This window comes from Jaculus jaculus, chromosome 17 (assembly GCF_020740685.1).
Source record: "Jaculus jaculus isolate mJacJac1 chromosome 17, mJacJac1.mat.Y.cur, whole genome shotgun sequence".
NCBI lineage: Eukaryota > Metazoa > Chordata > Mammalia > Rodentia > Dipodidae > Jaculus > Jaculus jaculus.
Window position 1 is genome coordinate 10,748,304 of NC_059118.1, and position 13,316 is coordinate 10,761,619.

A 13,316-nucleotide genomic window follows, 5' to 3' on the forward strand; every position below is an offset into this window, starting at 1 on the left:
TTTATTTGTTTTTTTGTTTATTTATTTGTTTGAGAGATATACAGAAATAGGCAGGGGAAGAGAGAGAGAGATGGGCGCACCAGAGCCTCTATCTACTGCAAACGAACTCCAGATGCATGCGCCCCCTTGTGCATCTGGCTTATGTGGGTCCTGGGGAGTCGAACCTGGGTCATTCGGCTTAGCAGGCAAGTGCCTTAACCACTAAGCCATCTCTCCAGCCCATTATTGTTTCATTTTTAAACATTATTAGATGTTGTCATGTAAAGTCAGGAGAAAAGCATATGTTGTCGTGAAACTGTTTATTAACAGTCAGTTACCTCACCATTTATTTCTACTCAAGTGAATCCAGTCTCACTGTCTGGGTTTTAAATGTGAATTTGTAAATGGGATTTAAATTAAGGTGTTGAGCTGTGTGTATGATTTTACAAATTCAATGGGGAATAACAGTCTTAAGATAAATTTTGGTATTGGTTATTGTAGTTGCATAGTCCTAAGCTTTATTTAGTGGAAATGCTTCGCTGTGTGCTGAGGGAAAGCACAAGTGCTCACTCCTTGTGCTGCAGACTTCCCAGTCAGTGTCGAGAAGGGACGGGCGTCAAGCTGGGGTGGGGGCTGTGATTACAGGCACCCGTCAGGTTTGCTTCGTCGGTACATGTGAGCTACATAAAGGTTAATTGGGGCACAGGAAAACTCAAAAATATAAACTCTTAGCTTGGCATGGTGGCACATACCTTTAATCCCAGCACTTGGGAGGCAGAAGTAGGAGAATCGCCATGAGTTCAAGGCCACCCTGAGACGTCATAGCCTGAGCTAGAGTGAGACCCTACCGCAAAAAAAAAGAAAGAAAGAAAAATGTTGTTAAGAACTTACCTATTTCTTGTCTTACTTCCTGAGGATTTTTTCTCAGCTCATTTCCATCACTCATTATCAACTTGATCTCTAGTGCATTTATTTCTATATAAAGTAGATTTTTCATGTTTGGTTAATTTTGATGGGTTTTGTTTTTGTTTTTTTTGGTTTTGTATTCTGGAGGTTGGACCCAGGAAGAAAGTGCTCTACAGTGAGCTAGCTCCTCAGCCTGAGTGTTTTCTTCTTTACTAATGAAATGAATGTCTCTGGGAAGTTGCATGAAAGTGGTGTGTGTTGTTGAGTGAAGTTGTTGCTGCTTGGTCCTCTTTATAAATGTGCCTGGAAGTGAGAGCAGATCCCTGTGAGGAAGCCTCGTCTGTAGTTACCAAGCTAGCAGTAGCTGAACTGTGGTCCGCCCAGAGCGGAGATCGGATGTGACTGCGAGTGTGTGCGCGCGTGTGCACGCCCAGTTGTTCCTTCTCATGGTTATTTTTGGAGAATGTAATTTGGAAACTAGTAAAGCAAGGCTTTCACTTTTACTGTAACAAGAGAATGAAAGAAAATAATTATCTCTAGAAGCAGATGCAGATTTGAGGTTGCTGTGATCTGGAAGAGGAGGACAAGGAAAACACCTGGGTGATGCGTGTGGGCTTTTCTTCTGAGGTGGCCAAATTGGGCCCACATAGGAGGTGGTGGTTACACAGCATTGGGAGTGTGTTAGGTAGTGGTCCTGGATGGAAGAGTGTGAACACGTGTGCTGCAACGCGTGCAGAGGCCAAAGGACAACTTTCAGGTTGGCCCTTGTCCACCTCATGAGGCAGCATCTCTTTCTCTGGATTCTCACTCTGCTGTGTTTTTTGTGTTGTTTTGTTTTGTTTTTGCTGCACTTGCCCCAACTTTTGTGAAATTGTCCTGTCAGCCTCCCATCTTCCTTCCACATCGCTGTCAGCATGCTGGGATAACAGAAGCCCGCCATGGCTTCTGTGTGCCATCTTGTATGGGAAGTGCCTTATCTACAGAGCCATCTCCCAGCCCTGTAAGATGGTTTTGTTGTGGGACTTTGTTCATTTTTTTTCTTTATTGAAAAGTTCCATAATTGTAGATGATGACCCATGGTAATCCCCCCCCCCACCACTTTACCCTTGAAACTGCATTCTCCATCATATCCCCTCCCCCTCTCAGTCTCCTTTATTTTGATGTCATCATCTTTTCCTCCTCTTGTGACAGTCTTGTGTAGGTAGTGTCAGGCACTGTGAGGTCATGGGTATCCAGGCCATTTTGTGTCTGGACAGAACACATTCTAAGGAGTCCTACCCTTCCTTTAGCTCTTAACACTCTTTCCACCACCTCTTCCACAATGGACCCTGAGCCTTGGAAGGTGTGATAGAGATATTGCAGTGCTGGGCACTCCTTTGTCACTTCTTTTCAGCACCTTGGTGCCTTCTGAGTCATCTGAAAAGAGAAGCTTCTCTAACCAAAAGTGAGAGTAGCATTAATATTAGAAGTGCTTAATGGGCATTTTGGTGAGCATAGTACATACATTTAGCCAGACACCAGCAGACATTATATCCCTAGGGCTCATGCCCACCCCTATTGTAGATTTTCAGTATCAGGGAATGTATTACATCCCATGGAGTGGGCCTGCAGTACAATTAGAGACTGGTTGATTTCCTTTATTACAGACATGCCACTATTGTCATCTGTTGGCTCATTTGGCCTGGCTGGCCAAATATAAGGCTTGTCCACTATTGAGTATCTCCACTGGTGATTTCTCTCTCTCTTGTTTAACTGCATGCAGCATGGCTTTTTCCAGCTGTCAGCTGGTCTACACGGAGGTTTTTAGCTCAGCTCCAGCAGGATTTCTCAGTGATCTTGCAGCCCAAGTATGTGGAGTCTTCAGCAGTAGGGTCTTGCCATCTATTCTTGGTGTGAAAACAAGAGCCTCAGCAATAGCCTGTAATGTTTTGGGGCCCAACAACTCACTGAAAGGTATCCTGTTCCTGGCACTGAAAATTTTCGAGTAATGATCTGTGGCTTCTGAGTGTTCCATTGTCCAAAAAGGTAGGTTTCCATATGCCTTATTTATATCCTCTTAGATTTTGATTAGCCCTCCCTCCACCCTTCCTTTACTCAGTCTTATGCCCTGATCTCACTTAGGCCTTTTCACCCCCCATTAATCTGTTCTTCTACTTACATATATACAATACCATCCTATTAAGTCCCTCTCCCTCCCTCCCTTAGTCCCTTTATATCTCCTTTCTAGCTTACTGGCCTCTGCTACTGAGTTTTATTCCTACTCACATAGAAGTCCAATCATTTGTAGCTAGGATCCACATGTAAGAGAGAGCATATGATATTTGGCTTTCTGGGCCTGGGTTACCTCACCAAGTATAATCCTTTCCAGGTCCATCCATTTTCCTGAAATTTTCATGATTTCATTTTTCTTTACCGCCGTATCTTCATTATCTACTCATCAGTTGTGGGACATCTAGGCTGGTTCCATTTCCCAGCTATTGTGAATAGAGCAGCAGTAAACATGGTTGAGCACGTAGCTCTAAGGTAGTGAGACGAGTCCTTAGGACGTATGCCGTGTGGTGCTGTAGCTGGGTCATGTGGTAGATCTATGTTTAGCTGTCTCAGGAACCTCCACACTGATTTCCACAATGGCTGGACCAGATTGCATTCCCACCAACAGTGTAGAAGGATTCCTCTTTCTCCGCATCCTCGCCAGCATTTATGATCAGTTGTTTTCATGATGGTGGCCAATCTGACAGGAGTGAGATGGAATCGCAACATAGTTTTTTTTTTCCTTTTTTTTTTTTTTTTTTTTTTTTTTTTTTCAAGGTAGGGTTTCACTCTAGCTCACGCTGACCTAGAATTCACTATGTAGTTTCAGGGTGGTCTCGAACTCATGGCGATCCTCCTACCTCTGCCTCCCAAGTGCTGGGATTAAAGACGTGTGCCACCACACCCGGCCTCAACGTAGTTTTAATCTGCTTTTCCTCGATAGCTAGGGATGTCGAACATTTTTTTAGATGTTTATATGCCATCTGTATTTTTTCTTTTGAGAACTCTATATTTAGCATCATAGCCCATTTTTTAATTGGGTTGTTTGATTTCTTGTGTTTTCAGAAGATTCTATTTTCATTTAGTTTGCACATTTCTCATAATCAGTCCAAATTCTCATCTGTGTGTTTAAGGACAAAAACTCCAGCCTGTTCTTTCCCAGCATGCCTTGTGTGCTCAGTGTTTGTCTAGGGCTTGATTTTTCAGCTTCGCGTCTCTAGAGGCCTGTTGTTCAGAGTCGTGGTTATTGTTCAAAGGAATCTTTCTGGCCCACCTTTTGCTTCTGTAGTGAGGGAATTGCTGGCGTGGTTTTTTTGTTTTGTTTTGTTTTTGCATAGTTGTTCAAAATCAGTGATCTTGACAGTGACCTTGTTCCCTGATTCTGTCTCTGTGAATGTTTAGGCTTCTGCCTGAGACCAGTTAGTAAAGGGAACTTACTGAAAGACCCATCAACCAAATTAATAGACAATTTAAATCATGTGACATAGAATTTTTGTTTTGTTTTGATTTTGGGTTTTTGAGGTAGGGACTCACTCTAGCCCAGGCTGATCTGGAATTCACCATGGAGTCTCAGGGTGTCTTTGAACTCATGGCGATCCTCCTACCTCTGCCTTCCAAGTTCTGGGATTAAAGGCATGTGCCACCACACCCGCCTTGACACAGAATTTTTAAGAACTTTGATTTCACCTTAAATCTCGTGGAGGATGTCATTGCAGCATGGAAGTCTGGAAATGTGGGATGGGTTCCTTGTGCCCGCCCTTGACGTGCTCCTCCATTCCTTGAAGTTACTGGACACCTTCCTTATGGGCTTTGTTCCTTCCTATTAAATGTATGGGCTTAAGTTCTTCCTAACACAGTAGTTGTCACAACAGTAACATTTGAACTAATTGGCACATGGTTTGTTTTTCAAATCCAGTATTCTTTCTCATGTCGGTTGCGCAAACAGGAATGTATCCTGTCCGCTCCTACGCGATGTGTCTCATACAGCCTGGTGCTCTTTATGTACCTCCTGGGCTTCTGTTAATAGTTTATTTGCCAAAACTTGAACATTAAATACATTCACCATGTGAAGTAACTCATTTCACATTCCCTGACATTGGATAGGGTTTTATTAGACTCTGTTCACTAGCTGGTCTGTTTTACAGCTTGACCTCTGTGTACTCGCTTCTCTTCCTAATCTCAGAAAGCCTAGTGAATGTGCAATTAAAGCTGTATACAAAAGAATCTTAAGACTGACAGAAACACACACCGTACTTAGGGCTGGGGAGACTAGAGTAGGTAATGGTGCTGATGAGTGTTTCATAGGTCATGAATATTTGGGGGTTAATAACAGTAGGAGTGGTGTTTACTTATTTCATGTGCATATTGCATAGCTTTTGTTTACTCTGTGTGTGTTTTGGAGGGTGTCCAGGTATCTCACGCTAGCTCAGGGTGGCCTCAACTCAAAGCGATCCTCCTACCTCTGCCTCCCCAAGTGCTGGCATTAAAGGCATATACTTCTGTTTACTTTTGATTATTAATGATAGATATAAAAGCCCTGGTTTCATTTGCCAGAAAGTAGTATAAATCTCTTAAGCTGTAATAAGTACAGCTCACAAAAAGCACTTAAATAATGTTTTTTTTAAGTGATGGGGAGCCGGGCATGGTGGTGCACACCTTTAATCCCAGCACTCGGGAGGCAGAAGTAGGAGGATCGCTGTGAGTTCGAGTCTACCCTGAGACTACATAGTGAGCTCCAGGTCAGCCTGGGCTAGAGTGAGACCTTACCTCAAGAAACTAAAAAAAAAGGGGGGGGGTGGATATTTATGATCTAAGTGTGGCTAACAATCACATCAGATCAGTCACTTTAATTCTATTCTCAAAATAAGTTCAGTTAAAGCTTTCCTAAAAATAAATTTTTTAAAAAATATGATTTCTGAATATATTTATATTTGAGTACTTAATGGTAGTAGTAAATTACCCTTGTTTCCTGTTTTGTTTTTTATAGCATATAGCACTTTCTACATTGTGGGTTTAATATTATCCATGCAGATACCTTTTGTGGGATTCCAACCAATCAGAACAAGTGAACACATGGCAGCTGCAGGTATGAAAAAGATTATCTTCTCCTAAAGAAACACCTAAGTACTGCTTGGACAATCTCACAGGGGAATAATGGTTTTGTTTTTGTTTTAAAACTGTTATTTGGCTTTTGGGTTGTTTTTAGTGTTCAGCAACTCCTACTAGAATACTGTCTTATTTATGGAGAGAGTAGTAAATAAAACTGCTAGAGGTTCTTAGTGCAGGATTCACCACCCATAGGAAGTTGATGGGTAGTTAGTTATTTTTACCATTTTAGATTGGAGCTGGAAGTGTTTGTTAATTCCATTTCTTGGATTTTGGAATATCTGCAGAGACTTCACCATTTAACATCCCAATACAAAATTCCAAAAGTGCCAAAACCATAACTTTAAATGTCATTTTGGTGCTCAAAAAGTTTGAGATTTCAGATTACGGATGCCCAGTGTGATACAGGACCTAACTTCCTCGTGTGCATTCCAAAGCATTCATTATCATAGTCTCAGATTCTCATAATCACCGGGTTTTGTGTGTATATATTGTTAAATTTTCTAAAATCTAAATCGTTGGAACCACTTAACTAAAATGGGCTGGAGAGATTGTTTAGCAGTTAAGGTGCTTGCCTGAAAAGCCTAAGAACCCATGTTCAACTCCCCAGTACCCACATAAGCCAGATGCACAAGGTGGCACATGCATCTGAGTTTGTTTGCAGTGGCTGGAGGCCCTGGCATGCCCATCCTCTCTCTGTGTCAACCTCTTTCTCTCCCCCTTACAAATAAATAAATAAAATATTTAAAAAAAAAATAACCCTCAAAAAGCTGGCTATAGCCAGGCATGTTGGTGCACTCCTTTAATCCCAGCACTTGGGTGGCAGAGGTAGGAGGATCGCCATGAGTTCTAGGTCAGCCTGAGCAATAGTAGTATACATCTGTAATCTCAGAACTTGGAAGGTGGAATCAGGAGGATCAGGAGTCAAGGCCAGCCTGGACCCTTAATATTAAGAATTTGTTATTCCACATGACTTAAGGTTACCATGTCATAGCTGTTTAAAGTTTTACATGTTTTTGTATCATGTATATTTTGACAGCTGTTGTTTGCTAGTGCTGCTTTAATTTTATCTTAGTACTTGCCTTTGTATTTACTAAGGTCGGAGAGAGAAAAGATTAGTGTCTTTTCTTTATCCATTGCAAAACTCATGATTGATACCTCTGTAAGAAAAAACAGGTTAACAAGAGGAAAGCCTGTGGATTTATTTAATCTAGATTTTTTTTCTGACTAGAGCCTGCAGAAATGAAAATTCCAAGAAACAAGGAAAATCATTTCTGCTCTAAGTGGCATGAAGATTAGAGTTCTGTAGAAGTGTGACTGGGCACAAGGCCAGAGTCTGTGCGTATTGTGGCAATGCTAGACTGGAGACCAGAGCAGCTGCTGTCTGCTTGGAGTCTTGGCATCTCTGAGTCCTCATGGGAGGAGGACCTGTGGACACGCTAGAGGAAAGCTGGGTCATTCTTTCTGTGTCGTGGTGTAGCTCACCTTGAACCCTACACTAAATTAAAATCCAGTCCAAATGAGTGATCAAGGTCACATTCTCATTACTGTATTTAATTGTACCCCTCTATAAGGAAAATTTTAAGACTTTTTTAGTGTTAGTTTACCTCTCAGAAAGCATGTCACTAAAATAAAGGGACAATGGAAGAAGTTAATGTGTTAGGTAGCTTTTAGCCATGCAGATGGGATTTTTCTTGTCTAGGTATGGGGATGTTTTAAATGTATTAATTGCTTGATTAACTGCCCTCCAACAAAGGGCATGTTGCCTAGATGAAAAGCTAGTCTTTGGTATGCAGGGCACGAAGTATTCTAAGAAACTCCAAGAGGTGGAGATTGTTAAATGGCCCTGGAAAGTGCTTTGTGGGTCGTTTATATTACCCCTTTCTCATCTTTTTTTCTTCACCTAGGTGTCTTTGCATTGCTGCAAGCTTATGCTTTCTTACAGTATCTGAGAGACCGGCTGACAAAGCAGGAGTTCCAGACCCTGTTCTTCCTGGGCGTCTCGCTCGCAGCAGGTGCCGTGTTCCTGAGTGTCATCTACCTGACTTACACAGGTAAGTGAGGCGCTGTGGTCCTCACGTGTTTTCGCATATTCTACTTCCCCTAGTAGGCCAGACAGCCATCATTCTGTTCTGTGCACGCACTTTTGGAACATTGGCATAGTTTCTTTTTCTGAAAAATTATTATCATAAACTTTCGTTTGAAAAAGTCTTATCTTAGTTTTGCTACTTCAAGCTCTGATCAATTCACATTCATCCTCTTGCTGGTTTAATAAATAAGCCTAAACAATAAAAAATTCAGAGCATGTATTGACAATCTACTGTCTGTCCACCCTTTCCTTTGAGTACACTCTCTGCTTCCTACTTTAGTCAAACAAATATTTCATCCTGTTTCTGGCTTCTAAATTACTCCCTAACCTGAAGTTCACCAGCCCTGCAGAGCAAATGAGATTCTTCCTGAAGGTATTGCACCTGTCAGGTAAATGCACCAACCTGGCTCACAGAATCACGCTCAAGTGATAGGCATGGGTGTTCAGAATCATCTTTGTGATTATCTGTTAAAATTTGGCATCCTGGATCATATGACAGACACATGCTTTCCTTTTACAATGTAATTCTTATACCAGTAAACCACAAACCAAAGAACACTGGGAAACTAATTTTATCTTTCAACTTAAGTATTGGTTTTTCCCTGAAAACAGGTTTTTCCCTGATAATGTTTTTGTTTGACCACTACCTTGTTTGAAAGTATATTGGCACCTGTGTTCATTAATTTTCTCAATGTTGTAACCAAACATCTGATAAGAAGCACCTTAAGAAAGGAGGGGTTTGTTTGGTTTTTCAGGGTAGGGCTTCACTCTAGCCCAGGCTGACCTGGAATTCACTATGTAGTCTCAGAGTGGCCTCAACCTCTGCCTCCCAAGTGCTGGGATTAAAGGCGAATGCCACCAAGCCTGGCAGGAGGGTTTTATTTTTGCTCACAGTTTGGAGGAGGTGTAATCCCCTTTGGTGGAGAAGGCGTGGTTACAGTCATCTCATCAGCAGTCAGGAAGCAGAGGAGAGATGAATGCTGGTCCTCAGCTTTTTGTTCATTCCTGAACCCCCAGCCCATGGAAACGTACCCCCTATACTTCAGGGTAGGTCTTCCCACCTCGTTTAAACTAATGTAGAAACTCCTCACAGACATGGCCAGAGATTAGTCTCTTAGGTGATTCTGGGTCCAATTAAATTAAGAATTGAGATTACCCATTGCAACACATACACGTCATTATTTGAACACTAGTTTAAATGTATCCATCATTAACGGTAAACATAAAATCATTAGAAATGTATAGAATTAGCTGGATGTGGTGGAGCACGCCTTTAATCCCAGCACAGAATTAAGATGGATGTGGTGGTAAACACCTGTAATCCCAGCATTTGAGAAACTGGAGTGGAAGGATTGCTGCACGTTCAAGGCAAGCCTGGGCTACATGGCAAGACCTTGTCTCAAGAAAACACCAAAAAGGGGGGCGTTTGTTTGCTCACAAAATAGTAATTGCCTCTGCATTCTTCCTCCCAAGGTTACATTGCGCCGTGGAGTGGCAGGTTTTATTCATTATGGGATACTGGGTAAGTTTAGATATGCTGTCTTACCTAATATGAAAGAACCTTTCTCCTGAATTGTCAGCATTTCAGTCAGTGTCCAGGCAACATGAAGTAACTCAGACATGCTAGTTAAATGTTGAGGCTCTCATATTTTGTCTTAATAGCTAACTTTGAATGTGCCGTTGTCTCGAAGTATAACCCATGCATTTCTGTTCTGCATGGCCAACTCCTTATTCCATTTCAGTGCTCATGACACTGAGGTAACAATCTCCATAGTTTGGAGATTGGGAGTTTTTACTAACAAATACAAAATTTTCATCTTTAAAGTTTTATAAAGAGACAATCCTTAGTTGAAGAAGGCAGTGGCACAATAGTGCGTTTCTGGGTCAGAAGAAGAGATGGCAAAGCCCCCCCCCCCCCCATGCACATGTGGGAGACGGAGACAGAGCGAGCGCCTGCTTGAGCAGGGCTTCGTGTATCACGCAGAGCCAGTCACGTGCAGCCGTGGCCAGGCTCTTTCTTCCAGAGGACACGCTCGTTTCCGTTTTAATGATGTGGGCTATAGCTAGTTAAATGAAAGTGCACATTGAAACAATGAGTTGGAATTATATCAACAATCAAAGAAAATTCATTCATTTAAAAGGAACTCCTGCTTTATGCTTTAATTGTAAATAACACTAACTTTTTACTATCAGGTATGCAAAAATACACATTCCCATCATCGCATCAGTGTCTGAGCATCAGCCCACAACTTGGGTGTCTTTCTTCTTTGATCTGCATATTCTTGTGTGTACCTTCCCAGCAGGCCTGTGGTTCTGCATCAAAAACATCAACGATGAAAGAGTGTTTGGTAAGAGATTTTTAATGAACTCTGATTTGGAACAATTTCCATTTTGAGGTTATTCTTTAATGTTTTGCTTTTCTTTACTTGACTGTATGTGTTCAAAGTAAATTTTTCTCCTATTTCTCATTAACTCTTAGCTATGAAAAATTAATTGAATTTTATTATATATACATTCTTATTATTACTTGTTTAATTTTAGGACTGGCATATAAAATTTATATTTTTCTTTTGCTGTTATCATTGTCACCTGTGTCTGAGAATTGAAATAATAAATTTGTTGGCAATTTTAACTTTACTAAGTTGTGAATATTCTTGGACACCCATTGTCCTAATTTCAGAGTAAACACACTCTTCATTGGTAACATGACTTAAAGGCCAAATAGGTTGTGATACACCAACCAAAAGTTTCTTCCTGCTTTTGTATCACTGCAAAAGGTGTGCTTCGGTCTTTGCCATGTGGTAGAGCAGAAGGCTAGAAATGTGTTCAAAGTTGTAGAGAGCTTCTGCACTTCGTAGGCTCTTTCTGTGATGAGTAGCTCAGTGCAGGGTCGGCCTCACAGCGTTCGTGTGCTGTGCACTGGCACTGGCCTTCTGTAGGCGTATAAATGTGTGTTCCTAATGACAGGGGACACAACACATTTTCTCCTGTTGGCTAGAGGTATTATGATGATATTGACCAATAACAAATTAGTAACTGTTGATAGATACTTTTTATTTATTCAACACTAGTTATCATTTCCAAATGTCTTCATCATTTGGTTATTGTCAACAATGAAAACGGTTACTTGTAAGGTAGACACTTGTCCGTGTGTAGATTTGTCTTCCATGGTGTATTAATCGTGTAGTTCGGTTCTTTGTGACTAGTCCCCACACGCTGAAGAGAGCCTGTCTTTGCAGTCGCTCTGTACGCAATCAGCGCTGTGTACTTCGCTGGCGTGATGGTGCGGCTGATGTTGACGCTGACTCCAGTTGTCTGCATGCTGTCTGCGATTGCCTTCTCAAATGTCTTCGAGCACTACTTGGGGGATGACATGAAAAGGGAAAATCCACCTGTGGAGGACAGCAGTGATGAGGATGACAAAAGGAATCCAGGAAATTTGTATGATAAGGTGAGGAGGAGAAATGAGATTAGAAAAATGTAAACAAGTACTTGTCCTTAACTTATGCCTGTATTCAGTATATGCTCGTGCTGGCCATTGAATCAGGGCCCTCCAGAATGCTAGACTAGCTCTCAACTGTAGTCCCAGTGTGTGTGCACCAGGGTCTCTTGCCACTGCAAACGAATGCCCCTCCAGCTTTACATAGGCGGCTGGAGAATTGAACCCTGGCAGACAGGCTTTGCAAGCAAGCACCTGTAATTGATGAGCTTCCTTCCCAGGTACATACATTCCCAGTGTAAAATTTTAAAGATGATAGTTTGAAACATGTTTGACAATAATATTTGGTTGATCCTCTTAAAAAAAAAAAAACCTGGGCTAAACATTGTAATGCATTATTTTTTCATTTTTCAATTAATCTTTTTTTTTTACAGTTTTGATATTTCATATATGTGTAGAACATAATTTGATCTTATTCCCCACCTTACTTTCATGCCCTTTTTTAACTGATTGATTTAAATTAGGGTTGCTTGCATGATCTTGGATGGAAGGTTATATCATGGAATGACCAGCTCATTCACCCCTGATAAACCTGACTCCATCTTTCACAGCACCCATTAGCTGCCATTAGGTGCTCTGCAGTCTCATGTATCCTCCCCTCGATGGTAAGGTATTGACAGACTCAGTCTTATGTAGGAAACCATGCCTGCTATCAGTTCACGAGTCTGATGGCCACATAGGCAGAAGACAGTGTTTCGCAGCACCACCAGTTATAATTCATTTTTTCAATTTTTTAAAATATTTTATTTGACCAGGTGTGGTGGTGCATGCCAGCACTAGGGAGGCAGAGGTAGGACTGCCGTGACTTTGAGGCTACTCTGAGACGGCACAGTGAATTCCAGGTCAGCCTGAGCTAGAGTGACACCCTACCTCAAAAATAAATACATAAATAAATAAATAAATATTTTATCTATGGGAACGCAGATAGAGTGAGAGAATGGGCACACCAGCACCTCTAGCCATTGCAGACAAACTCCAAACACATGCACCATCTTGCACCTCTGGCTTACATGGATACTGGAGAATCAAACCCTGGTCCTTCAGCCTTCCTTGCAGACAGGCCTCTTAACCTCTAAGCCATCTCTTCAGCCATGTGTGGGTCCTTGGGTCCTCCAGGGCCAGCTGTGGTTCCCCCGAAGGCACCTAGGCAACCATGGTGAGTGCATGGTGAGAGAAAGAATCACTCTTGGGAGACAGTCTGTGAATAGCTCACATTAATCAGTAGGGAAATGGGTTTATAAGCAGTTCGGGATCCTAAGGGATTGGATGTACAAGGTAGCTTGCTGATGCCTAATTACCATATGGAGACATACGTTCCAGCACAGCACGAAGCAATGGCAGGGTACAGGGGGATGGACTGTGCAAAGGCTACTGGCTGATACCATATGAGGGATTTCCTAGGCAGCTGGCCAGAGATCACCGGGCAAAGTCTAAGTTTAGGTGTGCCAGGCTTGGAGAGGGAGTGGCCCTCTGTCGTGTAGGTGTCCTTAGCCTCTGCCTGGGAGTTCCCAACAGCCCTGAAATGCATGTTCTAACTAGGTGGTAAAGCAGAGCAGGCTCATGTGTGGTGTAGAAGGCTTACAAGAGTCACTGCACCTGTGTTGGGTGCTAAGGAACTGCTTCTGCCCACTGACTAGGTGTTCAAACGCCAGTTGGCAGTGCAGCTTTCCAGTGCAGCGATCAAGTGAGATTGTCTTCTGACTGTAA

The 13,316-nt window shown here is 42.0% G+C and overlaps 1 protein-coding gene across 2 annotated transcripts in view; it reads left to right on the forward strand.

Annotated features, from left to right (window-relative positions):
• The window catches only part of Stt3b (STT3 oligosaccharyltransferase complex catalytic subunit B), an 88,528-nt gene that overhangs the window by 63,317 nt on the left and 11,895 nt on the right, over positions 1-13,316 (forward strand). Inside the window, exons 6-10 of one of the 2 annotated variants that reach the window (XM_004662078.3) lie at positions 5,903-6,001; positions 7,929-8,075; positions 9,584-9,632; positions 10,304-10,458; positions 11,350-11,561. In XM_004662078.3, coding sequence (XP_004662135.1) covers positions 5,903-6,001; positions 7,929-8,075; positions 9,584-9,632; positions 10,304-10,458; positions 11,350-11,561 — 662 coding nt within the window. The remainder of the gene's footprint in view (positions 1-5,902; positions 6,002-7,928; positions 8,076-9,583; positions 9,633-10,303; positions 10,459-11,349; positions 11,562-13,316) is intronic. The other variant, XM_045136642.1, reaches the window with a different exon arrangement.